Source organism: Eubalaena glacialis, chromosome 12 (genome assembly GCF_028564815.1).
Source record: "Eubalaena glacialis isolate mEubGla1 chromosome 12, mEubGla1.1.hap2.+ XY, whole genome shotgun sequence".
Lineage (NCBI taxonomy): Eukaryota > Metazoa > Chordata > Mammalia > Artiodactyla > Balaenidae > Eubalaena > Eubalaena glacialis.
The window spans coordinates 55,018,269-55,045,942 of record NC_083727.1 but is presented as its reverse complement, the minus strand read 5'-3'; the positions used below and the strand labels follow the sequence as shown (position 1 = coordinate 55,045,942).

General features: G+C 35.3%; 1 protein-coding gene across 4 annotated transcripts in view; it reads right to left on the bottom strand.

The window, feature by feature from the left end:
- Window positions 1-27,674, bottom strand: part of HACE1 (HECT domain and ankyrin repeat containing E3 ubiquitin protein ligase 1) — a 91,994-nt gene that overhangs the window by 48,434 nt on the left and 15,886 nt on the right. For 3 of the 4 annotated variants that reach the window (XM_061207685.1, XM_061207686.1, XM_061207687.1), the window contains 5 exons: window positions 23,289-23,420; window positions 12,598-12,680; window positions 6,177-6,273; window positions 5,113-5,214; window positions 4,006-4,112 (listed from right to left, as the gene is read on the bottom strand). In XM_061207685.1, coding sequence (XP_061063668.1) covers window positions 4,006-4,112; window positions 5,113-5,214; window positions 6,177-6,273; window positions 12,598-12,680; window positions 23,289-23,420 — 521 coding nt within the window. The remainder of the gene's footprint in view (window positions 1-4,005; window positions 4,113-5,112; window positions 5,215-6,176; window positions 6,274-12,597; window positions 12,681-23,288; window positions 23,421-27,674) is intronic. The other variant, XM_061207688.1, reaches the window with a different exon arrangement.

Here is a 27,674-nt window from a genome sequence, read left to right as displayed (position 1 = left end):
CTCTGTGAAATTACCATATATATAAATACTTGTTTTAAGTACCTGATTTAGGGAACTTCATCAGTTATCTTAAGGTAAGAAGTATTCTCTTATACAATGGAGTCTGAACATCATCAATTATTAATATAGTCTAATAACAATCTAATATTAAGATTATTAGACTATATTAATATTACTTTACCCAGTTTAAACTTCTTCCAAGTTCAGTCACTGATCCAAAAAATGTCATTTTTCACTTTCCAACCAGTGAAATATCTCTTTCGTATTATACGAAAAGATCATAAAATCCAAACTTCATCACAAACTGCTCCAGCTCAGCATAAAATGATAATTTCTTCCCAAGCCACCAGGTCTCAAACTAAAAGTTTAAAAATTAGTTTCCTAATTCAAAGCCCTGTCAATGTACTTACCTTTGTTAATATAAGATTATACTTTCATTCAATCTCTTACTTAGCAAATAGCTGTGAATTCTCTTTTCATTTGCACATTGGTAACTATCTTTACCTTCAATCATAAATATATAGGAAGCAAGATAACTCACTTACTTAGTGAAACACAACACTATGTGCAAAAGGGCCTGCAGTAAATATTTATTATCTTCAGCAAATATTCCTAGAATCACTTAGACAAAAGGCTATCCATTTTTCCGAAAGTATGCTAAATAACACCTCAATCGTCGCTAATTAATACGTATTTGAATTATTTTCTTAACTAAAATATCTATTAAAATAAGTGGCCAAAATCACATCACACTGTGGGTTAAGAAACATAAAATGATTGACAAATGAACAAAAGAAAGACAACCTGCAAAAGTGCCATTAAACTAAATTGGCAGGGGGGAATGATTTGTATTTGAGGTCCTCTTAAGAATCTACTTTGGTAGCTGTGAGATAACAGAAAAATATATATATATTGTTTTCTGCCCCCACCCCTTTTCCTGGCACAGAGCTCCTAAAAACCCTGTAATTTCTGAAGTGATAAGTGCACTAGGAGCACCTTCTGTTCTCATATTGGGTCTTTGACCCTGGTTCCTGACACAGAGCTCCTAAATCCCTTGGAATTTCCTGGGTGATAGCAGTAGCTTTTATTCTAATGAGGCAACTCTTAGCGGGCTTTTGGATGAGGGCTGGTCACCAGAAAGACCAAGCAATGATTAGATGCTTGGAATTTTCAGCCTTATCCCCCATTATCCAGAGAAGGGTAGGGGCTGGAAATGGAGTTAATGATCAACACACCCATGTGATGAAACCTCCATATAAAAAACAAAAATATGGGGGGTTCAGGGAGCTTCCAAGTTGATGAACACATCCACAAACTGGGAGAGTGACATTCCCCAACTCTATGGGGACAGAAGCTCCTGTACTATGGACCCTCCCAGACCTCATCCTATGTATCTATTCATCTGGTTGTTCATCAATATCCTTTATCATATTCTTTAATAAACTGGTAAACAAAAGTAAGTGATTCCCTGAATTCTGTGACCTGCTCTAGGAAGTAACTGAATCCAAAGGGGAGGAGGTCATGAAAACCTCTGATCTGTAGTCAAGTAACAAAAGTTGTGGGTAATCTGGGGATCCACTAATTCCAAGTGGCATCTGTGGTGGGGGACAGTCTCCTAGGACTGAGCCCTTAACCTGTAGGATCTGATGCCATCTCTAGGCAGAACTGAGGTAAACTGTAGGACACCCGGCTGGTGTCAAAGAATTGCTTGATGTGGGCAATAAAAACTCCCACCTCTGGTTTCCAAAGTGTTGTGGGTGTAGTGTGAGAGTAAAGGAGTGTGGATGTGGTAGTAGTGTGAGAGTAAAGGAGAAACACAGCAGGAAGACTAGGTTTTGCCAAGATGGTACCAATACAGTAAATTCTAACACAATACTAATAACCAATACTCGTTACCAATCCCAACAAAGAGATGTTTACAGACCAAATTGGCCATAATAACATACTCTATAAGACATTTGAAAGGTATCATTGTAAATGGTGAGGCAGTAAGTCTAGCAAGGTAATTTTAAAACTTGTTCTGGCATGGATCCCTCTTTCCTACCCTGTTTCTCCTGTTCCACTAATATCCCTGTCATTTTTAAGAGCTAAATTGGAGCCCAGGATCTGCTCTTTATTAATTAGTAAGGATGTAAATCCTGGTTCTTCTAGCCTAGCAAATCACTGAACTTCAATTTTCTTATATATAAAATGGAGATAATATCTAAATCACAAAGTTACTGTGAGGTTTAAAGGAAATAATGTATCTGAATGTTCTTTAGCTTATTTGAACCTGCTTAAGTACGTATTAAAGGTGAACTTAAAATAAAAACACAGAAACATAAATGCTTTCTGATTATTAGGAAGAGCAGAAAATAGGGCAGAGATTTAAGTAGAAAAAACAAGTTTTCTAATGTAGGAAAACAGGTTAAAGGTATTATGAGGAATTTAAAAAAGAACCATCATTATCACCAGCATCATCATCATCTCTACTACAGGCCAGACATAATGGTTGGCACTATGCTTACAGAACCTTATCATTTCATTCTTACAACAATTCATTAAGACATTTACTATCATTTTCCAACAAGGAAATAAAATCCTGACTAGACTGTAAATTAAATGTAGGGTGAGATCTTGCCTGTTTTACTCACTGTCATCCAGCAGATGGCCTAGTGGATAGCAGGCACTCAAAAATATGTATTGGATAGATGGCTGGATGATGAAAGGAAACTCCAAAAAGTTACTTGCTGGGGTCACACAGTAAATGGTGATGTCTGGATTAAATCCAAGTCCAGCTGACTCCAGAGCCCATGCTTTTACTCAGTATGTCTTAGAAAGTCTTCATCATATAAATGGATTAACAGAAATGACTAATAAAAGGAGAGCATCATGTAAAGCTGGAATTCAATGAATCTTATAGACAAAGTTTAAAGTAGCCTCAAAAGTAGAAAGAGAATAATAGAAAAATTAGCAAATGGCATACTGAGTAGGACTGCTGAAGAAAGACTTAACAGCTAAAAAAACACAAGAAAGTAATCTTGGACCATGAAGTGTAAGGGGTCTTCTAAGCAAACAGTACAGAGTGTGATTCTGGTCTGAAGTATATGAAAAGTACGAAGGAAGACAGGAATAAAGGGCTAACATAATGGACTTGACAATGTAGCTGATTTACAGAAGCAGCATAGAGTTGGGAGGAACAAAGTCCAGTTCCACATACAGAGGTGAGAGAAGACCACGACCTATTCTAATACTGTCAATGTATTAAAAGTTGACGTGAAAAGAAAACTATTGGGTTAGCCAAAAAGTTCATTTGGGTTTTTCCAGCTTACGGAAAAATCCAAACGAACTTTTTGGCAAACCCAAAGGAAGAAAGCATCCATAACAGAAGTGGGCCAAATTTAAGCTAAGAAATAACACATTAACCATTTTTAAATGGCTGTTTACTCCTAACTGGGGTGACTAACCACATACAAACAAGCGGAGGTACAGGAAAATATATAAAGGCATTAACTTCATGGACTTAGTGATGAGCCATTAAAACCACAGAATTGGAAAAAACAAAGAACTGAACTGAGGGGGACAGTTCAGGGAGAAAACTTTATAAAGAAGCATGAGGGTATAATACTGCAAGGCTGAACAGTAGCCTATACCCAGTTTTGTAAATTACTGATCAAGATTCCTAAACTACGTTCTTGATTCTTTTTTATGAACGTTTTACTTACATGACTAGTCTAAGCAATCATTTTCTAAAATTCTAGACACATAAGCCCAAATCCACTTAAGTAAGTCTCTATTTTTAGTCTCTTTAGACAGGCTAAAGTCTCCTCAGGAATAGCTGATTGCCCTGATCCTTTAAAACAAAACAAACAGTGATAACTCAACAAATGTTTAGAACATCTTAACACTGACAAACGACATCAACAAAATAATCAACAAAATAAACTATTCCCAGAAAAGCCTAAAAAGTGACAAAGCTGACAGATATTGCTGCCTACTGATTTGCTTATACTGTGAAACACTTACCTAAGCAACTTATGACCATTTGTTGTGGCAACTTCAGCAAGGCTTGTTAGAATCTTTAAATACTGGTTCTCACTTTGCTGAGATAAATGCTCCAGAACTTGCCGTAACTAAATTTTTTACAAATAAAAAAATGTGATTACATAATAATCCACTAAACTTTGTCAAGAAATTAAGTACCTATTAGTTTAGTAAGTATCCCAAAGCTCAATTAGCTGAAATCAAGTCCTTTACAGTTATTTGGTCTTGCATAAAATCAAAAGCTTATAGAGAGATAAGATGACATACAATGTTTGTTCAAAATCACCCAGTGAAAAAGTATAAATAGAGAGAACAGAAATCACCAAGTTTATTTATGGAAAATTAATTCCAAACTTCTAAAAATGTAAGAAAAAAACTCTGTAATTATTCAAAGAGTAGAACTATTAACAAATACAGAGCTCAGTAAACTAGTGATTACTAATCGTAACATGGTATTCCTCCTTAGATTCTTTTCCTCTACCTATGGGAAATATTCTAATTATCTTAAGGAGAGATCAAAGGCACAGAGGACAGAAGACTCATAGGGCCAAATATTAGCATAAAGTTTATTAATTCTTATATAATTCATACTTAACCTATAATGCAGATAAGCCAATTCAAATTTCTTAAATATTTATAATAATAAAATCAATAAACACATTTGTAAAATGCCATATACACCAAACATGAACAAAGCTTGTTCAGGGGCTTCCCTGGTGGTGCAGTGGTTAAGAATCCTCCTGCCAGGGGCACTGGTTCGAGCCCTGGTCCGTGAAGATCCCACATGCCACGGAGCAACTAAGCCCGTGTGCCGCAACTACTGAACCTGAGCTCTAGAGCCCGCGAGCCACAACTACTGAGCCTGCGTGCCACAACTACTGAAGCCCACATGCCTAGAGCTTGTGGTCCGCAACAGGAGAAGCCACCGCAATGAGAAGCCTGCACACCACAACAAAGAGTAGCCCCCGCTCACCACAACTAGAGAAAGCCCACGCGCAGCAACGAAGACCCAATGCAGCCAAAAATAAATTAATTAATTTAAAAAAAAAAAGCTTGTTCATTTACCAGCTACCAGCACAATTACATTACCATGTTTTCTCGGAGATCTTCATTCTGTGTCATTTGAATAATTGTCTGGAAAAGCCTAGGGTGATACTGAATTAATACTTCACAAGTCTCTCCATATCCTCCCTAAAAACAAGATTTAAAATTATCTAGGTTTAAAAACAAAACTCCTAAAGGAAAACATTTCTTCTATATATAAGTCTGACACCAAATATGTGGGATTTACACACCAACCAATTCTCCAATTCTCTGTGGATACCGATTGGGTGTCCTACACTTTAATTCAATTATCATGCTAACTGCCTAGAGTTAGGGCAGACCACACAGTAGGGTTCAGTCCCACAAGAGTGCCCCCCACTTCAAAAGCCAATCACAAGTCCAGGTCACCCATACTTCTGAACAACCAGCTGTAAGTAAGGAACTCCCACGACCTCCTCCTCAGGTTTGATAATTTGCTAGAACAGCTCACAGAACTCAGGGAAACACTTTATTTACCATTACCTGTTTATTATAAAGGCTACAACTCAGGAACAGGCAAATGGAAGAGATGCACAGGGTAAAGTATGTGGGAAGGGGCAAAGAGCTTCCATGCCCTCACTGGGCGTGCCACCCTCCCAGCACTTTGATGTGTCACCAACCCAGAAGCTCTCTGAGAACCACACGGTTTAGGGTTTTTATGAAAGTTCCATTACACAGGCCTGAATGACTAAACTCAGTCTCTAGCCCTTGACTCCTCCCCGGGGGTGGGGGAGGAAACTGCCTTCTAATTACCTGGTTGGCTCATCTGTCAACCAGCCCTGTTCCTGAAGCTACCTAGGGCCTTTCAGCCACGGCTCATCTCATTAATATACAAAAAGACATGCTTATCACTCTGGAGATTCCAAGGGTCTTAGAAGCTCTTGTGTTAGGAACTGGGATAAAGACCAATATATATTTCTTATACTATCACAGGTCCTTTTAAAGATCATATTCTTAACAGAATAAAAATCTTTGCACCCATCCTCTCATTTGAGGAAAAAAAGTGAGCTTATCTGTCTGTAAGTTTCTCTTACAAAGTAAGGGACTAAGAATATACATTAACAACATACCTGTACACATAAATCCAGAGGGGTTACTCCATTTTTATCTGGCAGATATTTGGCTCCTCGCAACAGAAGAATCTGTGCTGTGTCTCTCTGACCATGACTGTACAGAAACAAAGTTTAAACATATAACCTTTTTAATTTTAAGTCTTTCTCTATAAATTATGGACAGTTAGTATCAATCAACAGAGGATTAATAATTTTTAAAAATTGAGAGGAAGATCTGAACTACAACCTCAACCGTCAGAAAAACTTCCCAACGTTAAGTCATAGTTTTACAACTTAGATAGGAAACTGGCCTACTGAATCTTAGAATTGAACTTGGGACACATTACCTACAATAAATCATAATATTCTGGGATAAGTTGCTGGTACTCAGGCTTATGCTTTATATTTTTCTTCCAATCTTTTCCTTCTCAACTCTAGCCTGACCACCTTCCTACCACATACATCCAAGTCTCCAGACTTCTTAGTCCAAAAGAACCTCAATACTCAAAACAAAAGTACATTTTATGACACTTTAATATGTGGTAAGAAAATAAAAACAAAGGAAGGAGAAAACACAAATATCAAAATGAGTAAATGGGGGGATTCATTAGCCAAAAATACTAACTAACTGCCAACCTTAATTTTATCAACCCACTCAGTTTGGCTTCTGCTGACAGCTATTCAATCTGACCTAGAATGAACAACTTTCATCCACATGCCCCATTCTCTCTAATTGCTCTTTCAAGTAGGTGTAACAACCACTCTTTAAGCTAGGAGGAAGCTGCTTTGGGGGTAATAATCACTAGACTCTACATTTCGTCATTAAATGAGCTAATCTGATCCTACACACAGACAATAAAAAATAAATTTATAATGCAGGGACATTAAAGTTGAAAGCTAATTTTACAAAATGCCCAAGGAAGTCATACAGTTTGGAAGAGTATCTGATCAAAGAATTTTATTTTGTAAATTGACACAGTCACTATGGAGAACAGTATGGAGGTTCCTTAAAAAACTAAAAATAGAACTACCACAGCAATCCCACTACTGGGCATATACCTAGAGAAAATCATAATTCAAAAAGACACATGCACCCCAATGTTCATTGCAGCACTATTTACAATAGCCAGGACATGGAAGCAACCTAAATGTCCATCAACAAAAGAATGGATAAAGAAGATGTGGTACATATATACAATGGAATATTACTCAGCCATAAAAAGGAATGCAGTTGGGTCATTTGTAGAGATGTGGATGGACCTAGAGACTGACATACAGAGTGAAGTAAGTCAGAAAGAAAAACAAATATCGTATATTAACGCATATATGTGCAATCTAGAAAAATGGTATAGATGATCTTATTTGCAAAGCAGAAATAGAGACACAGACATAGAGAACAAACGTATGGACACCAAGGGGGAAAACAGGGAGGTGGGATGAATTGGGAGATTGGGATTGACATAATACACTATTGATACTGTGTATAAAATAGATAACTAATGAGAACCTACTGTATAGCTCAGGGAACTCTACTCAGTGCTCTGTGGTGACCTAAATGGCAAGGAAATCCAAAAAAGAGGGGATATATGTATACGTATAGCTGATTCATTTTGCTGTACAGTAGAAACTAACACAACATTGTAAAGTAAATATACTCCAATAAAAATTAATTTAAAAAAAAGAATTTTATTTTGTAGATGAAAAAAATTACTATTCAAGCACAAGTGAAACTAGAACTCAGATCTCTGGTCTTCTAGACCAATACTCTTCCCACAGTACCATTACCTAAAAAGGTATGTTATTTCACAAAGACTACACAGATTCCTCAGAAACTTAAAACAAACAAATAAAAACAACCTATTCTTTCTTTTCCACAAAATGACGCTGCATAAAGTATAACTGGACTTAATTTAAAAAAATAGGATCATACTAGGAAGCTGGTGGCAGACATCAGGTATATCACTCTCTTGATACTTTACTGTAATACTGATTACCTTCCTTAATACAAATATCGACAGACGAAAACTAACTTAAGAACAATATCTAATTTACTCCAGAAAAAGCAGAAAATCAACAAAGCAAGTACATCAGCAATCCCTCCAAAAGCAACAGTAACTAATTTTACTAGTCTACATTAAGAAAAATCTTCATCAAGCATCATTTGTCATTTGTCAGCTGGGCGTGCTGGCCAACACATTATATATTACAGCTAATAGGAATTACTTTATAATTAACACTGTTCTATTCCGTATAATACCTAAGTGAAAAGAAACTAACTTGAGCTTAATTTATTTAAGAAGTCAGTGATTTCTTTGCTAGGACCCAAGGTTCTAAGAAACCCAGATTTGCAAAGTTATTCTGCTCAACTTTAATGACATTTCTTTTACAGTTATTCATTATCTGTGTTAGATGTGTTTAATCTTTCCAACTAAACTATAAACTTCTTGACAATACCCTTGTTCTATAACACCAAGCATGGCTTATAACATGTACTCAATATACTTGTTGAGTTATATGATGGGCTTTAATTTTAGATACCATTCATCTGACAAGTAAGCATTAAATAAGGTACTAAGCTACACAAAAATAACAAAAAGACCTGAATCGTAATTTATTTAGGATTAATTTTGTACCACATATAGCAACAAGAATAACTAATATCAAGAAAAAAATACCACTATGACATTTTTAGAAAGCTGGAGTAATTTCTAAAACTACATTAAAATCTCATCTGTGAACAGGTGGCATTTCATTTCAAAAGTAAATTAAAAGAAATGATTGCTAATAATATATAAAATCTGCATAACTTCATTAGGGCCTCAAGTGCCCCATGTGTAATACTGCAAAAGATAAAGATTATCCTGTTACAGACTGCTCAAAGTGTCGCATGAAAGATTTTTCAGTTCAAATAACTGCAAAAATTTGCTCAATGAATAATTATTCTTTACAATTGAACTTATTTTTTTATATTGATTGAGATAATCCTCCCTTCAAGGAAATGCCAGTGTATTTTCTGGAAACTAAGAAGTTGGCAAAGATTTGACTAATCAGAAACCTGTAGTCCTTCTAAAGCACTTAGAACTGATTTCTCAAGCACTTTCAAGTCTCCTAACTTCAGGCTCTTGCAGTGATACAATTTGAAAACTTGGCGAACAGTGCATATGTACTATATATATAACAACGTTTTTTGGAACTGCTTATGAAACAAAGAGGCCATATTTTCTAATGGTCCTTTTCTATTCTAAAAGTTTGCCATTTTGAATCTATGGACTGTTTCACGTGGCTACTTTGATTGGGAGTTTCCTAATTGAAAGGAGTTGCTTGGCAGTAGCTGCAAACTATGTTCAGAATCTTACCTGTTTCTCACTTTATTACAGACCTCCAAAATTCCATAAAAATCTCACTAATTTACTGTATCTATATAACCCCAGCTAAACCTTGCTTTCCTTTACAGAATAAAAGTTATCTGCAGATACAGAAAATATTTGAAAATCATTATACATCCAAACCTTTATTTGAGGAACCCAGTTAAGGGAATGGGAAGTATTACGACGAATATAAAACCAATCTAATCATTTAAGGACTTGAAGCATTTGCAGATACCACATAAAAGTCCTGAAAACAAAGGCACCTGAAGGCGGGGGTGGGGGGGTAGGTCAATATATGTGTGCCTACAGTCCACATGAAAGAAAGCTAGTGAATTAGAATGTCTTGTACAAAATACCTAGAGAGGAAAAGTGGCTGGGAAATAGTTCCTGTCATAATTTTAGGTCAAATTCAATCTGAAATGACTCACTCACAGAAGCATTACTTTATTAAATAGTGCTCAGAATTAGAATAGAATACAAAGGAAAAAAGAAAAGGCCTGCCTGTATGATGGGATAAGAGTCAAATTTCTTAGAAAACCATGCATTGCAATGAAATTGAAAGAGGACAATACAACTTTGTGCTCACTGGGTGTGGAAAAGTGTGCTAGAGCTTAGTGAGCACCTACCAACTACTAAGTATAAAATCCTCTGCAGGATGCTTTATACAAGCCACCTCATTTAATTATCACTGTAGTCCCACGAGGCAGGTATCAGCATTTCCACTTTACAAAGAAACAAAGCTTCAGAGGTCAAGAAACTTGACTAAAGTTGCATAGCTTTGGGGATGGGATTTGAACCTTGCCTCCTATATATTTCAATACCTTTTCGATTTAAAGAAAACAGTTTTAGCAGTTAATCCCTGAATTAGACATATGACATATCTAGTAACATCCCTCAACAATAAAAATTTACATTAAGTTCAGCTTTTTATCTTAGACCCCTGTAACTTGTCTGCAGGATCAACTTGTTCTATTTCTCACATTCCTTTCCCTTTCATTTATCAGAGACAATACATTGGGAATAATTTATAATTTCTAATGTATACCTATATCTAGATATCATGAATATAATTAGAAGTCTGCCTACAAAATGAACCATTTTCCATGTTCCATATTTATCACCCTGCAACAATGAAGAATTTATATTCTAGTTTCTATTTTAATCATATTTGCTTAGCCATCTTCGTTCAAAGAGATCTAATGTTTGCTAGATTAAAACTTAATGATAGGTATACAATACTAGCAGAAAGTACTTCTAAAAAATTCTTTTACCATAACCCTATGCTTAGACTAACTATACAAATATCACAGTTATGTGAACACTAATATATACCTATATTTTACCAGTATACATGGCATTATTTTATATATTTTTCAAAAACGTAACTATAGTGATTCACTCATTCAAAAACATTTACTAAGCATCTAAGCACAGACCACTGTACTACACATGGAATATAAAGTGATGAATAAAACAAAATTCTTGCTTTCATTGGGCTTTCAGTCTAGCAGGGGAGACACACTATAAACAAGGACATAAACACTATAAAATACAAAGTGCTACGCAAGAAATGATCATGATACTGTGATAGGAAATATGGGGAGAGGCCTACCTAGACTGATCAGGAATTCCTTCCTAAAAAGTAACAGTGAAGCACTGACATGGAGTCAGCCACATAAAAAGTCTACGGAAGAACGTTTCAGGCAAAATAAACAGCACACAGAAAAGCCTGCTGGAAAGAGTCTGATGTATTGGGGGAAGTCAAAGAGAACCAATGTAGCTGAAGCACAGTGAGCTAAGCAGGGTCAGACCATGCAGGTCACGTGGAAGAAGGCAGAGTTTGGATTTTATTGGAAATGCAACAAAGAGGCACTGAAAAGTTTAAATACAAGGTTTAAGCACAAAGTGACAACAGCCGATTCATTTTTTAGAAGGTCACTTTGGCTTCTGATGAAAGAACAGAAGGGAGGGAAACAACAGAGGAATCTGGAAGACCAGTTAAGAGACTACTGCAGTATTCTAGACAAGAAGTAACAACTTTAAGGTGGTTTAGTGAGGTGGAGAGCAGTAATGAGATTCAGAATGTATTCTGAAAGTGGAATTTACAGAACTTACTAATATATTCCAAGTTGAGGGTCAGAGAGAGAGACAGAAATAAAAAATAATGACCTAGTTTCTGGTTTTCATGGTGCGGCCAAAAAAATTAATAAAAATAAAACATAAAACAAACCTCCAGTAAAATGACATAAAACAGGAAAAAGAAAAGAGGAGCTTTCTGGAGAGCATTATATCTAAAATAGAGCCTAAATAAATACTACAATTCCTATAATCTAAACTAAAAAGAAAAATCAAGTGTATCGTGAACTGCTCCTAATTGCAACTAAATTTACATAACATATTATGGGGGGGGCGGGTATGTGTATAATTATTACACTGTTAGCTCCTTAAGGACTGGGGTTTATTTATTACTGTATCACTAATGCCTATAATAATGCATGGCACACAGTGAATGCTAACTAAATGCTTATTACATGAATGAATCAATGAACAAAACGTATGCTTTAGGAAAATGAACCAGAAAAAAAGAAAAAAGAAAATGAACCAAGACAGAGTGTAAAAACAACTTAATGCATAACTCAATATCTAACAAGAATGATTCAAGAAATTTTTTAACGTTACAAATCCAGAGAAAGCAAAGACATGGCTCTGAACTAAGGCATACTTTAATAGCTTATCCCATTGGAACTAACTTGATACTTGATATAGAAAACTATGAAAATTACTGGATTATTGGTATGTCTTTTTTATTACTAAGTAATTCTAAAATCTAAGTAATCAAGTAAATCAAAAGCTCCCACTTACAATATATAAAAACACTGGCAATATAAAACACTTTTCATCATGCAGTTAAGTAACAGAACCGTAATGCTATATACTTCATCTTAAAAGGGAGCATAGTATTTCTAGGAAAAGAGGAGAGTTTTAGAAAATACACACAAATGTTTGTGTTTGGAAATATAGCAGATTCAACATTCTTTAATGAGAGCATCTGGCAATATAAATTATCATACCTGCAAGCAAAGTACAATGGAGTGGCTCCTGATACATTCGGCCTGTTAATATCAGCACCACTGTCTAGCAAGCATTGCACTGTCTGGGGGAAAAAGAAACAAAAGTAAAGCCGGAGAAGTTAAACAAAGACACAGTTATCACAATTTTAGTCCATATAAGGAAAGTTCTTACCACAACGTGAAGCTTTAAAGAAGAAAGAGTAGGAACATGCCAATTATGATGGCTGAACAAATTCCACTTTTTGGTAAGCTCTGAGCCTCAGGCACTACACAGTGTATGTGGAATTATCAATGTAATGTAAATTGTGTTAACCTGGGAAGGTTCTAGAAAATCACTGACATGTGTAGTAGCTACCAAAGGACTTGAAATGTAGCTAGCACAACTGAGGAACAGAATTTTAAATTTTATTTTATTATAATTAAGTTTAAATAGCCACATATGGCAGCACTGCATAGTGCTGCTCTAGATATCTGAATTTAAAAACCAGAGTTTAAAAAAAAAAACAAAAACAGTTTTTTGCCTCTAAAAACAAAGAGTTGGTACCAGAGCTCTAACTTTCTCAAAATTCAAAGAGCATAATTATTAAAGTACAAAATATTAAAAAGCTAAGAAGTCCTTTTGCTACTGACAGTCGCCAATACTGACTCAGTTTCTCTGACTGTCCCCTAAGCTCTACTTCTGCAATCATTTGATGTGTACTAAGGGAAAATAAGCTAATATAAAATTTTAAAAATAAATATCTGATGATTAGGAATACGGCAAGGCTTGCCTGAAAAACCTTAAAAAAGAGAATCTTTTCTGGTTTTAATTCCTATGATCTTCATTTGAGTTTCTCCTGCAAAAAGGAAGACAAGATGTAAAAACTTAAATGTTTTTGGAATTAGACTGTTTAATAATTACTTCTGGATTGAACACACATGTTCATCTTTATTGCTGCTCTAAAACCTAGTACAATGTCAGCAAAATATTAAGACTACAAACTCGAAGGAAGAACAGCAAAGAATACAACACATACTAGATAAGTCAGAAGTTTTAGGGAAATGGCAAGCAAGTGAAAGAAGAGTAACTGACTTAGCAGATCAAAGAAAGCTGAAGTCTTAAGTGTCTGCAAATGCGGATTCCAACGAGAAACCACCAAATTCTCACTACCGAACACACACACACAACACAGGAATTGGAAGTAACAGGTATCTTGGAAGACAGGGATAGTTATATAGAGCTAAGACAGGAGAAGTAGTTGAAAACCTAACAGCTGGGCCCTCCCCCAGGACCCTTCCTCCCCATCCCATACAGTTAGCCACTATCCCTCCCTATCTGTCTTGGAAGTAGGGAGGTTTATTATCTGGACAAAGTGAATAGTGAGGCTCTGGACTGGCAGACAAGAAATACAGGGAAGAGCAGGGATGAGCAGCCATGCTGAAAACAACTAATTAAGTGAAAACCTCCAGCCCCCATGCTCCGCTAGGCTCCCAGAAATCCAGTAGCCAGGCTTAAAAGTTTAAGCAGGAGGGACTGAAAGTTTGCTATCTGGAAAGTGGCACCAGAGAAGAGTCTGACTGATACTGGCATGACAGTCACCAGTGAAATAGCCCGGTTGGCCACAAGGGGACATTCAGCAATGCTGGGAGACTTTTTTGATTTTCATTACTGGAGAAGGGAGGGTCCAATTGGCAGCTAGTGGGTAGAGGCCAGGGTATGTCTAAACATCCGACAATCTACATACAGGCCCCACAACAAAGAATGTTCAGGCCCCAAATATCAATAGTGCCAAGATTAAAAAACCCTGACGTACAGTGAGACCAGTCAACAAACCCAGCTCATGTACACAATGCTTTCAGCCCCATTGCAGTGCCTCACCACTATACATGAATGGACAGACAATGTTTAAGAGACAACTGAAGCAGGCCTCTAACCTGAAAAACAAACAGAAAAAGGAAGTAAGAAAAATAAAGACAATAAAGGGAACCAAAAAAACAGCAACAAAAATTAGAAAAGTAACTGATACCCTCAGAGAGAAAAGAAAAAATACTATCCATGGGACAAAAACAAGATGCTGGGGGAAAAATATTCAGAGAATAAGATATCAAAAATATGATGGAAGAAATAAAAATTCAATAGAAGTTAGAAATACAACGTTGAAAAATTCTACAAGAAACAAAAAGACAAAGAAAACAGGAAAAATGAGAAAACTAGTAGATCAATCCAGGGAGTCATTGTAGAAATTGAGAATAAAGAAAATGAAGGAGGTGGGAGACCAAAAGGAAGTAATCAAGAAATAATACCAAAAAATTTCCCAGAACTGAAGGACACAAGTTGCCAGATTGAAAAGGCTCACCAGTGCCCAGTCTAATAAATTAAAAGACCTTCAACAAGGCACATCAAAGTGAAATTTCATAATACTGGGGATATAAGATTCCAGAGATAAACAGAATTCAGATTGACATTAAACTTTTCAACAGCAACACTGAAATTTAAAAGGTGAAATGCCCTCAAAATTGTAAGGTGAATGACTTCCAATGTAGAATTCTATAGCCAGCCACACTATCATTCAAATATATGCTTTTAAATAAGAAATAGGCTTAGCTATGTAAGATTTCCAAAAAAATTACCTCCAATGTACCTTTTCTCAAGAAGATACTGGAGGATATCCTCCTCCAAACAAGGGAATACATCAAAATAGAAGATGTGGAATCTAGAATACTGAGGATCAAACACAGGAGATATTAAGAAATTCCCAGGTTTAGAGAAAAACAATGGAGTGACATTATCTAATGAATTTGTCTTTGAAGAAAACAGTACTGAGAAAGATTCTGTGGGAGCATATAGGAAGAACTACTGATTCACCAAAAAATAAAAATAAAAAAACTCAGCTAAGCTAATAGTCACCCTAGTAGAAAATGTTATTATAGTTCACTACTTGACTCAGCAGTAAACAATATCTACCTAACTGTATATGCAACTAATATTGTCTCATTAAAATTTATGATATAATTAATTTTAGAAATGGGGCGACAGGGCATGGGAAGAGGATTTAAATGAGTTAAACCCTCACTCACCATAACAAGAAATGATTCAGTGATATCTAAAAGTCATAAATGGAGAAAGAGCAGTAGAAGCATATTATGTGGAAATAGATACCAGAAGAAAAGCTAAAAGAGCTGAAAATTGCTGCCTAGTGATTGTGAATTGACAGAGAAGGGTGATTTAAAGGACTATAATTTTTTATTACAAAGATTTTGATAAAAATAAAATATTTTAAGATACAGTATTCATGTATTATTACTATTTGAATTTACTTCTATCTCAGGAGGAATTTGAAAATCTATGTAATAGAAACATTGTTACATAAAACTTTATTATCAGCTATATAATTCTTAAACTGTGGACAAGCGGTCAAGTACTGCTCTCAAAAATATAAGAAAATAAGCATTTAGGTTATTATTTTATAAGGCAAGGCCCACTTGAGCCTTTTGATCATGGCTTTGCCCTTTTTGATATCTGATCTAGAAGTTGTGTGTATGTGGTCCCAAATCAGAAGTGAGATGGATAGCAGCAATAATTTTCACTGACTGTTACAGAAATTATATAGACAATAAGCCATCTCTCAAAAAGGCTCAGGAGAGATAAAAGCAATTATATCAAAAATACGTTATTAATATTCAATTAAAACCCAGCAATCCAGAGAGAAGCTGAAATAAAGTAATTATTAACAAAACATACTATGCATTCATAAAAATTATATAATTGTTAAAACTATATAATGATATAATAGTTTGAATAACCTTAGCATGTGCCTGGATACTGAGCTAATAAGCATTTATCATTTCATTTACTGCATCCTGATGGGAAGTTGATATCCTTCTCTGCACTTTCACAAGTAGGAAACTGAATCTCAAAGAGGTCAAGTAATGCGCACCCCAACACACAAATAAACAGGGGAGCGGGGATTAAAACCTAAGCCCATGGTCATAACCACTAGGCAATTTACCAAAAAACAGAAATTCTAATTTTTCTAAATTCAGAATACTAAATAGTATTCTGGCTAATTTGGCATATTTTCATAAGCTACATTAATCACAGATGATCTACTAATTCCCTACTAAATAACTATTTGAGAGTCAAGCTCAAGAGCCTAGACAGTTATTTCCGTTTAGATTTTACATAATGCCATTTCTAAATTCACATACTTTTTACAGTATTTCTGTATTTTTATTTATACTGTAGAGCTAACAGTAAAACAAATTAGCCATTAGACTAACATTAGACTAACATATTCCTCTACAAAGTGGTAAGACAAACTTCAGGCAAATCATAGCAAGACAGCATGATTTGTTTTAGCAAATTTCTCACCCCTAAACCCCTACACACAAATACTTCTGTGTCATACGTTTCTATCATACCCTTGTACACAGGAAATATCCTATGAATACATTAAAAATTCTGTTCTTAACAGAGAAAAACACTTGATTATTAAAGTGGAAAAGCTCATTCCAGCATTTTCTTTTACATTCATAAATCTGCTTTTCTGTTTTAACAAAATTATCTCAATTAAGATCCTCAAAATATACAACTATTAAAAGAAACACATATTTTTTAAAAGCTTTCAGTAGTTCACTTGTAGATAAAATGTTGCCTGAAGTCAAAAAGGGAGAAAAACCCATTTCCCTCAGAGTAAGAAGAAAAAAAATATATAAAGGGATTTGAATGTAAAGAGTAAAAAAATTGCCTTGCAGCACTGACATGAGTGAAAAGTCATCAATCTTTGTGATTTAAAAAAATGTTTGCCCATTTCTTTTTGTAAAATCTCTGAAACAGGAGGAGTAAGGATAACACAGAATTCAATTATTGATTAAATAGCATAATAAAAGAAGAAAGTCACATAACTTAAAAGTTTCGTTTTTTTTTAATTTCCAGTCTATGTAAACGAAGGGCAAAATAACTTTGAAACTAGGAGAATTCAGGTGGAGGAAACTATTTATTAAATTAAAAACATAAAAGCCCTTGAAGAAACAATACTACTTGAAGATTTCAAATTATACAGAAGCATAAGGCAAAACAAAATCAAAGAGAATAAATTCTGGATTCAACCACTACAATCCCTAAGGAGTCTCAAAAGCAGAAATTTTCAGCAATAAACAAACCAGATACTATCTTTTATAAGAATCAGCACTATCAATATACGCTTCACTTAAAGGTACAAAAGAAAAAAATTACAAACATTTAGAAATGGAAAGAAAATGGCAGAAAAAACTGCTTGGAATGATACTGCATTTGACTAGCCCATTCCATCTTTCAACAAAAATTTCAATGTTGGTATGTGCTAGTAGTATGTGCTAGATGTTAGAGTCACAGCAATGAACAAAATGGACAAACACCTGCCTTCATGAAGCTTACATTCTAGTGGAAAAGGAAAACAAAGGGACATGAGAAATAAAATATGTAGTATGCTAGATGGTGACTCGTGCTATCCAGAAAAACTGATAGGATTCTCTATGACAGATTTGGATTCAATTTGTTTTAGCAAATTTCTCACCCCTAAACCCCTACACACAAGTACTTCTGTGAAAACTGCATTGTGTCTGTTTAACAGACTATAAGCCATGAAGTCCAAAATAAATCACTGTAATTTACAATGGTCATAAGTTCCTCTGTTTTCAAACTTTTATGGCTTCTGATTTACTTGCAAAAATTAACCTCAGCAGCTTACAATTTAGTAAATGTAAACATGTAAAAGTATACTAACAAATATCTGTGGCTGAGAGCTGATTACCTATATCTTTCAAGTTAATATAACATAATTTTAAGAAGTACACTGAACTAAAATCATTTTATGTGTATAACACAGATCACCAAAATATGTTTTTAAAATAATTCAGACCTTCAAATTCCCTGTCCAACCCTCTCCCCCTTAAAAAACAAAAACAAAAAAAAACACACTATTATCCTATTCCTAGATAATCTACAATGGGAGTCTTCCTCCTTACAGAGTAAGGAAGAGCTGGGAAGGAATACTGAAAGAAAAGCATTGAAAGGTGATTTTCACATGGCCTTCAAGAAATCCTTAAGAAACAACACACTTTCAACAGACGTCATGACCTTTCAAATGATAAAACAACATCCTGAGTGGAAAACTAATGTGCAAAGCTAATGTTTGGGTCAATCTCAAAAGTCATTTAATTGAAGGCAGTGACTAACCAAGACCACCTGTACCCAATACACTGATAAGTTACAAAGCAAGAAATCCAAGGCAGCTCTACTTTATCAATGTCAACTCTCTGAACGACACTGACCAAAGTAGAAAGGAATAGATATTCAATATTAAACCGTAAGTAAAAACCAATATTAAACCATACAACATAAGTTGTATTCTCATTTACTAAAACAATGATAGCCAAACAACAAAAAAAGCATCTTTCATCTCTTATTAAAAGTAATTCTGATGACAGGACAGCAATGCACAAACAACTTATGCACTAAGAAAAATGGCCAACTCACTAGTCAGTGACTGGTGTTCATAGGTCTTCTCTAGAAACCTGTCCACCTAAGCCTATCAAGACTTTGAACCCTTATGTAATACCTAGCAAAAAATCAATATTACCCAGTTGTGTTAGAAAAAGAATCACAGTAATAGAACTTCCTATTATTTGCTCACATTTCTCAGAAGTGATGAAAGGAGAATTCTAACATTAGAATAAATAAAATTACTCTGAACCTAAAAACATATCCTGAAATGTTAAGTACATCTACCTTCGTGCTTCAAGGCTGAATCTAGTTAATGTTTTTGCAAAAGCTTTCAATTAAGTTTGCATGGCTGCCCTGTAATTCTCTGGATGAAAAGCTTGGAAGTTGGCTAAAGATATCAAGAGAGCTGACTGAACGTAGATGAGCACTGTTCCTTAACAAGCCTACAATTTCAGTTAAAAAAAAAAAAAAAAATGCAGTCAGTTCTATCAAAGATAATCTACTCTAAGCAGGGTTCAACTATCATTTCATATTGTTTGTGAACCTTCATATTCAGTTATCTAAATTTAGCAATATGAAGTCTATTGTGATAAAATTTCCTTAAGTGAACTGAAATTAGTCCAAAAACTAATCCTGCTGTGTATTTTAACTAATAGAAATTGAGATTGAACAGTTTGACAGTTCTCTAGAGTTTCTAAGTCCAAGTTATTCCAGGAAAACAGTAATCAACCATTTGTGGCAATTCAACACATCAATAAATCTTAAAGACCCAATGGCAAAGAAAAAAATTACCAAAAAGTAAGTTCAATTTATGACCAAAAAAAAATGGAGTAAATTATACCTATGTAGATAATATTAGGTTTTACTACACTTCCTAAAAATGAGATTAAAAATCAAACAACACATTGGGCCTAGCTTACTGCATAAGAGCAAATGAATGAAGAGTCCAGGTACTGCTCTTTGTACTGTTCTTACAGAATCATATCATCAATATTAATAATGGTAGTAACAGTACCAATACTATCATCACTCTTAAGTATCTTCCAAAATATTCAGAACACTTTCCTTAATTGTGTAATCAGCAGATTATACCTTAAGAGGTAGATAAAGGCAGGGGAAGAAAAAGTTGCCACAGACTATATAATATGCCAGATGAATAACCAAATTCTCAAATTTTTTTTTTATTTTAAATCAATATCCAAAGACAAACCATAATTCTGGTATTGTATAGCTAGTAACAGCTGACCTAAGGAAATTTATAAAAAATTAAATTATTAAGGAGTTGTTATGATCATTTCTTTCATCTGATCATTTTAAAATAGGAATAGAAGTCATTTAAAATCATAGAGCTATTATGTTACAAGGACAAAAATGGTCACGCTGCACTCTTCAACTGCCCAAATCACTTCCTTCCAACAAGATGATGAACAGACCCTTATCTCGGTTTACCTCTAATTAAACAGATGCATCTATAGGAAATCATGGCAAAAATTACTCAATTTCTTAGTTATGACAAAATCAATCTTTCTTCCAAATCTTTTATCTGTAAAAAAGTCATGTAAAAAAAAAAAAAAAGTCATGTAAATCTAAAAATTTTTTGTCATCAAAGCAAGAATACAGTATTCAATTATAAATTCTACAAAGCTTTAGAGCTCTTAGCCAGTTGTTCAAAATCTTTTCATGCATTCTTGAGATTTACCTTAAAATGAGAATAGAAAGTAAATTTCAGAGGATTTCTTTATCATATCATCCTCTTTAATTTGAAATGAGCTGATGTGCTTTTGAGAATATTTTTAAGGGAGTTTCTTTCCCCCTTTAAAGTTTTACATTTTATTCTATAAAATATATATATAACCAATATATATAAATCTTGAAACCTATGTGCACTGGTATATGTCTACACGGACACAAGTTTTGAAGACCTTTTAATGAATTTATGCAAAAACTGACTACTTTGAGACAATGAAAAGACCATTTTCATTTGCTGATATCTGACAAAGCATTTTAGACTCAGTGTTCAACTTATGGAAAGATATACAAAGGGTTAAAAACAAAATCAATAATATCTACCCTGTAATAACATATCTCAGAGCTCTTAAATCATATCCAACTCAAGATAAAAGAATATTCTCATCACTGAGATCTGAACATGTCCCAGAAATACATGAGTAATTATGACACATAGGTAATAATAGCACAACTATCAACACAGATTTTTAGACGTATAATTCAGCCTGGAGGCTAGGAGATGGCCTAATTTTTCAAGATTCCTTTTTGCCCTATTGAAGGATTAAAGGTGCATACAATGAATTGGAAAATAGTGCTAAACATTCCCTTTGTATACGATCCTCACAGATAACTATAATGGACCAACTATGACAGAAAGGAATCTCACTCACTAATACAATCAATCACAAGTCAACATGACTTTCTGTCCTCTTCCTCCTGCACCATACCTGCAAAATCTCACCCTGTGAAGCCCATCACCACAGTGAATTCAAGCCCCCTATAAATCTTCTGAAAATACAATTCTTCAAAGGCATTTGACTATGAGGAATTCTCCCTTACTTTACCACGCCTGCTTTAGGTTGTAAACCATATGGAGTGTATTATACTTATACTAACTACTCTTCAATAACTTCAGAAGGCAATTCTAAATTTTTAATGCACCCTGTAATGCACATGTTTTAAACCAAGGTTTTTTGCGTAATTCTTGTTTCTTCACTGGCTTAAGGCAGCTAAAACTAGCCTTTGTAGATAATTCCTAATCTGAATTCCAGTTTTTTACTACACAAGTTCCCGGGCAATAGGTAGGTTTACAATCTTAGTAAATGACACGCCACTCATTTGTTAACGGCAGAGAGTATTTATATTAAAGCGGGTGCTTTTCTGTCCTGTAAGAGCTACCAGCAGGACTCTTTCTCTAATAGGCAGCAGTTACTTACTGGGGCCAGTCAAGATTAGAACATTTCAGATGATTTTTTTTTCCACACAGAATACTTCTTAAATTTAGTAGTACTGACGTGGAGAAAGTAAAAGGTAATGAAAAGGAATACTCCTTGAATACAAATGGGTTAGTTTTCAGATGATAAAAGACAAAAGAATCAAAACGAACATTGGTGTTCAGAAGAAATGCCAGGAAAGAAAAAAAAAAAAAGCATGTATCTTTCCTTTTATCCAACTCTTATTAAACATAAGACAATGTCGACCTTGAGCTCACTATCTTAAAAGAAGTGCAATATTCTACGAATTGAGGTCATACATAAAGCATCTAAATACGTAGGATCTGACATCCTGAACCTAGGTTAGGAAAAAAGTGTTTGCAGAGGCAGAAATCCAGATTCCACTAGGAATTCTCCCAACAAAAAGATAAGACTCAGAGTGTATACAAAAAAATAAATATAAACAAGCAAACTTCTGTATCTTTGTAGATGCTGGTGGTGTTTTTTTGCTTTCAATTGGTTTTTGTTGTTTAGTTAGTAAATAAATAATATTCTATTATCAATAATGTTAAATGTGGGAAAAAAATGAAAGTAACCAGGATAGGAAATTACAAAAAGCAGAAATTCAATCTAAAAGCTTAAGCTAACAATCTTTAAATAAGGCAGCAGTCTTCTAATGAGAGAGAAAACTATTAGCAATTTTAAAAGCCAAATGTTTATACATAGGGATAACAGGAAAGTACTGCCTAAAACAAATGCATGATTTTAGAAATCAAAAGTAAGGAAGAAAACAGCTGTGACTCTAGCATTTAAATCATATTCCAAGAGAGTAGAAAAATATGATAATCCAAGTTGAACTATTTAAGCAATGTCAGACCTCACTTTCTTCACTAATTCCAAAACTTGAGGCTTAAGGGTAAAAATATGCAAATGGTAAAAAATATGAAAAAGTTATTTGATAAAACTGAGGACAGAATAAACATTATAAACTGTTAAAATTATTATATGTGAACATACTACATTTAAAATTTAAAATATTCAGCTATTAGAATCTATGAATCAGAAATAAAATTGAAATCCAAATTACAAATACATTAAACATATTTAAAAACACTATTTTCTGTTCCTTTTATCCACATAGAATATGTTAATCAGAAGACCACATGACACAGAAAATGTTATAAGATTTTGCTTCATGTTTCCAATTATACACAGTGGAAAACTTTTCATGAATTCAAAGTTTAAACACATGCAACTTAATTTAAAGTCCTCGAGGCTTTATTTACCGTCTTGTGACCGTTCTGGCAGGCCACATGCAGTGCTGTCTGCCCCATCGCGTCCTCAACATCGACGTCACTGACGTGTTGTACAAGGTCATGGAGTAGTTCTGTCCGCCCATTCACAGCCAGCCAGTGTATCTGTGCAGCCATTTAGGTTACTTAACATTTGTGCAAGAGTGTTTCATATAAAAGCAGCAGATAAATAATGCAATTATTTCTCAACTGTGAGCATGATGTGCACACTAAAGATTAAAATTAAAATTTAAGCCAATATGCTTTTTTCCTATATTTTTATATGGGGAAAAAATATGCATGAGGATGTAGGTTACACCACCATGTACTTCAAAATCAAGCATTTCATGGTTTCAAAGCAGTTAAAAATCCTAAACTTAGGATCACCAAATACTCTGCTTCTTAGATGACCATGGACTGTATGTATAGATTATCTCTAGAGAAGAGGTACTGGATATTTTTCCTCCCCCAGAAACAAACATAAGTTAAAAAGTAATTAATATGACAGTAGATGTCATATTCTTTACTTCCTGTATTTTACACATAATGCATGTAACATATATAAATAACATATATGGGGAGGATTAAAAAAAAATATAGAACACCTATAAGTCTACCACACAAAGATAATCAATGTTAAAACTTTGGACTATGCTGTCCATGCATTTTTCATCTGACTTTTTTTCCATTAAAAAAATATATCATGGGGCTTCCCTAGTGGCGCAGTGGTTAAGAGTCCGCCTGCCAATGCAGGGGACACGGGTTCAAGCCCTGGTCCGGTAGGATCCCACATGCCGCAGGGCAGCTGGGCCCTTGCGCCACAGCTGCTGAGCCTGCACTCTGGAGCCCGCGTGCCACAACTACTGGAGCCCGTGCTCCGCAACAAGAGAGGCACCGCAATGGGAGGCCTGCACGCCGCGGCGAGGAGTGGCCCCTGCTCGACGCAACTAAAGAAAGCCCACGTGCAGCAATGAAGACCTAATGCAGCCAAAAATAAATAAATAAATTTAAAATATATATATATATCATGAAACTTTTGTTTTAAAATGGTAACTCTGAACCCATGCATCAGCTCCTACTTCTTCCCCAAACATCACTGAAATGACAGTAAAGAGTACTTTTTCTTAAAGGACAGACCTATTAAGAAAAAGAAAAGGAGAGAATACAAGAACAACACATTTTGGAAGCTGGAAACTTTTGTCTGAATTGTCAGAACAAAGAGCTGAATCCTAAACCAGTAATAGAGCACCAAGAAGGTAGATTCAGATCACAGAACTCCCAAAAGGCTCAAGAATAGGTAGTAACACTCTGCTGCACTTCTTGAAGTTACATATAACTTTTATATGCACTAGGAAACCAAAATATTTGTATGACTTGCTTTATCGCAGTATTCATTTTACTGACATGGTCAGGAACAGAACCCACAGTATCTCTGAGGTATGCCTATAAATTAAAACCCAAAACAAGAGAAAGGCAAAGGAATCTCCAGGATAATGGTGAAGAGATATTCCAAATAACGCTGTAAAGCAGGCCTAGAAATCAACCAATCTCACTTAGAGAACAGCAGTCTCCATAACAGACTCCTTCAAAACTATTCAAGAAGCTGAAAGGTACTGAACACATGCTATGAGGATATTTACAAAGCTCAGGGAAGTCTAGTAATGAATTAACAACACGTATTTAGAAAACAAAAAAAAATGTTAAGGTTCAATAAAGGAAGAAACAGAAATAAAAGACATACAGATGGGAAAGGAAAAGATAAAACTATCTCTATTTGCAGATGACATGACTGTCTATGTAGAAGATCCCAAGGAATCTACCAAAAACTCCTAGAACTAATAAGTGAGTTCAGCAAGGTCACAGGCTACATGATCAACACATAAAAGGCAACTGCATTTCCATGTACTATCAATGAACATGCAGAAATAAAAATTAAAAACAATGTCACGGGACTTCCCTGGTGGTGCAGTGGTTAAGAATCCACCTGCCAATGGTTTGACCCCTGGTGCTGGAAGATCCCACATGCCACGGAGCAACTAAGCCCGTGCGCCACAACTACTGAGCCTGCATGTCACAACTACTGAAGCCCGCATGCCTAGAGCCCGTGGTCCGCAACGAGAAGCCACTGCAAATGAGAAGCCCGCGCACTGCAACAAAGAGTAGCCCCAGCTCACTGCAACAAGAGAAAGCCTGTGCGCAGCAACGAAGACCCAACGCAGCCAAAAATAAATAAATAAAATAAATTTTTAAAAAATTAAAAAATAAAAATAAAAACAATGTCACTTACAATTGCTCCAAAGAAAATACAATACCTAGCTATACACTTAAAACATGCACAAGATCTTTAAGCTGAATAATACAAAATTCTGATGAAAGAAATCAAAGACCTCAATAAACGGAGAGACATACTGTGTTTATAGACTGGAAGACTCAACATAGTAAAGATGTCAATTCTCCCCAAATTGATCTATAGGCTTAATGCAATTCCAATAAAAAATCTCAGCAAGGTTTTTTGTCATAGACAAGTTTATTCTAAAATGTATATGGATAGGCAAAGAACCAGAGTAGCTAACACAATCTTGACAAAGAAAAATAAAGTGGGAGGAATTACTCTACCTGATATTAAGACTTACTATATAGCTAGAGTAATCAAGACAGCGTGGTATTGGCAAAGGGACAGACAGATCACTGGAACAGAACTGAGGACCCAGAAATAACCCCATACAAATATGCCCAAAAGATTTTTGAGAGAGAGACAAAACCAATTTCACGCAGGAAGTATATAGCCTTTTCAACAAACAGTGCGAGTAACTAGACTCCATAGGTAAAAAAAATAAGCCTTGACTTAAGCATCACAGACAAATATTAGCTCAAAATAGATCACAGGCTTAGATGTAAAATGTAAAAGTATAAAATTTTTTGAAAAAGATAGGAGAAAATCTTCAGAATGTACAGCTAGGCAAAGAGTTCCTAAACTTGATACCAAAAACACAATCCATAAATGGAAAAACTGATATACTGAACATAAAAATTTAAAACTTCCATACTACAAAAGGCTCAGTTAAGAGTACTGTAAATCATCTATGCTTCAATTTAATAAATAAATAAATAATAAAAATAAATAAAAACATAAAAGTGATAGAAGAGTGATTTTGAAGGTGAAGGTGGGAAGGGCAAGGTGTTCTTGAGTAGATCAGCTTGAGGAAGGAGCACACGTATAAAGTCTGAAGCCCTGGAAAGTGACCCCCTTAACTATCCATGCTACAGACCTTTGGAAGTCTTCATAAACCCCCTGGGGTATCTGAACACCAGTTAAGCTCACTGCTCCAATATAGCATGCTCTCTTGCATCTCCAAGCCTTTGCCAACCTATTCCACAGAGCTAGAACCCCACTACCACTCCCAACCTCACAATCACCACTTACACTAGTCTAACTTTTGTTCATCCCTTTGGCCTCAGCTCTTGTGATACTTCCCTGGGATGCCTCCTCCAATGCCACTGGTGAGGATGGGTCCCCTGCTCTGACTTCTACAGCATCTCCATCACCTATGTTAACATTCATTACAGTGTGTCACCATTGCCTGTTGACTATCCTGACTTCCTTGGAAGTTTGGGGAAGACAAGGACTTGGTCAGTCAAATTACTGCTCTAACCCCATACCAGTGAAGTGCCTAGCACATAATAGGTATCCAAGAAAATCCTGTTCAAAGAACAAATGAATGAAGAAACATGAGGAGTCCTTTGTGAGGGTGATCAGCCTACAAAGTATGCAGTCAACAGTTCTCTACTTTTGTATGAAAAATCCTGGGGATCTTGACTCCCCACTGAAGGTTCTTCCATCTCAGGAGTGCTTGACTTTACTGCCCCACATGCTTGGCGGCCACTATTCAATTCTGCAGCAACACATTTCCACCATCCTAGCTAGCTTCCTTCAGCTGATGGGGTCAACGTGCCTGGCTGTTGAATTAATGCCATCATGTGATCTGGGACTAGGCAGGAACATGCTTGGTGGCCAGAATTGTTTCTAAGAGAAGGAGGCACACCACACCAATCAGGGCCACAGGACAGAACACTGAGATTGGTCCCAGGCAGAAAAAGAGCTGAGACTGTTTTTATATAATAAGCCTTGTAGAATCATTTGACTCTTTAAATACATGCATGAATAATTTTTTAATAAAAATTTTATTTTTAAAAATTTTATATTCCACTTCCCTTAAAGTTCAGGAGTGAAGGGGGAAAACTAGCAGATAAAAACTTATGCGATTAAACAGACTATGTTAGTACTGAGCATCTTATCTTGCCTATACTAGAGAGTGTCCTAAGGATAGAGCTATGTCAATTCCATAGTTTTATAACCCTCTGTGGTACCTACCATATCAC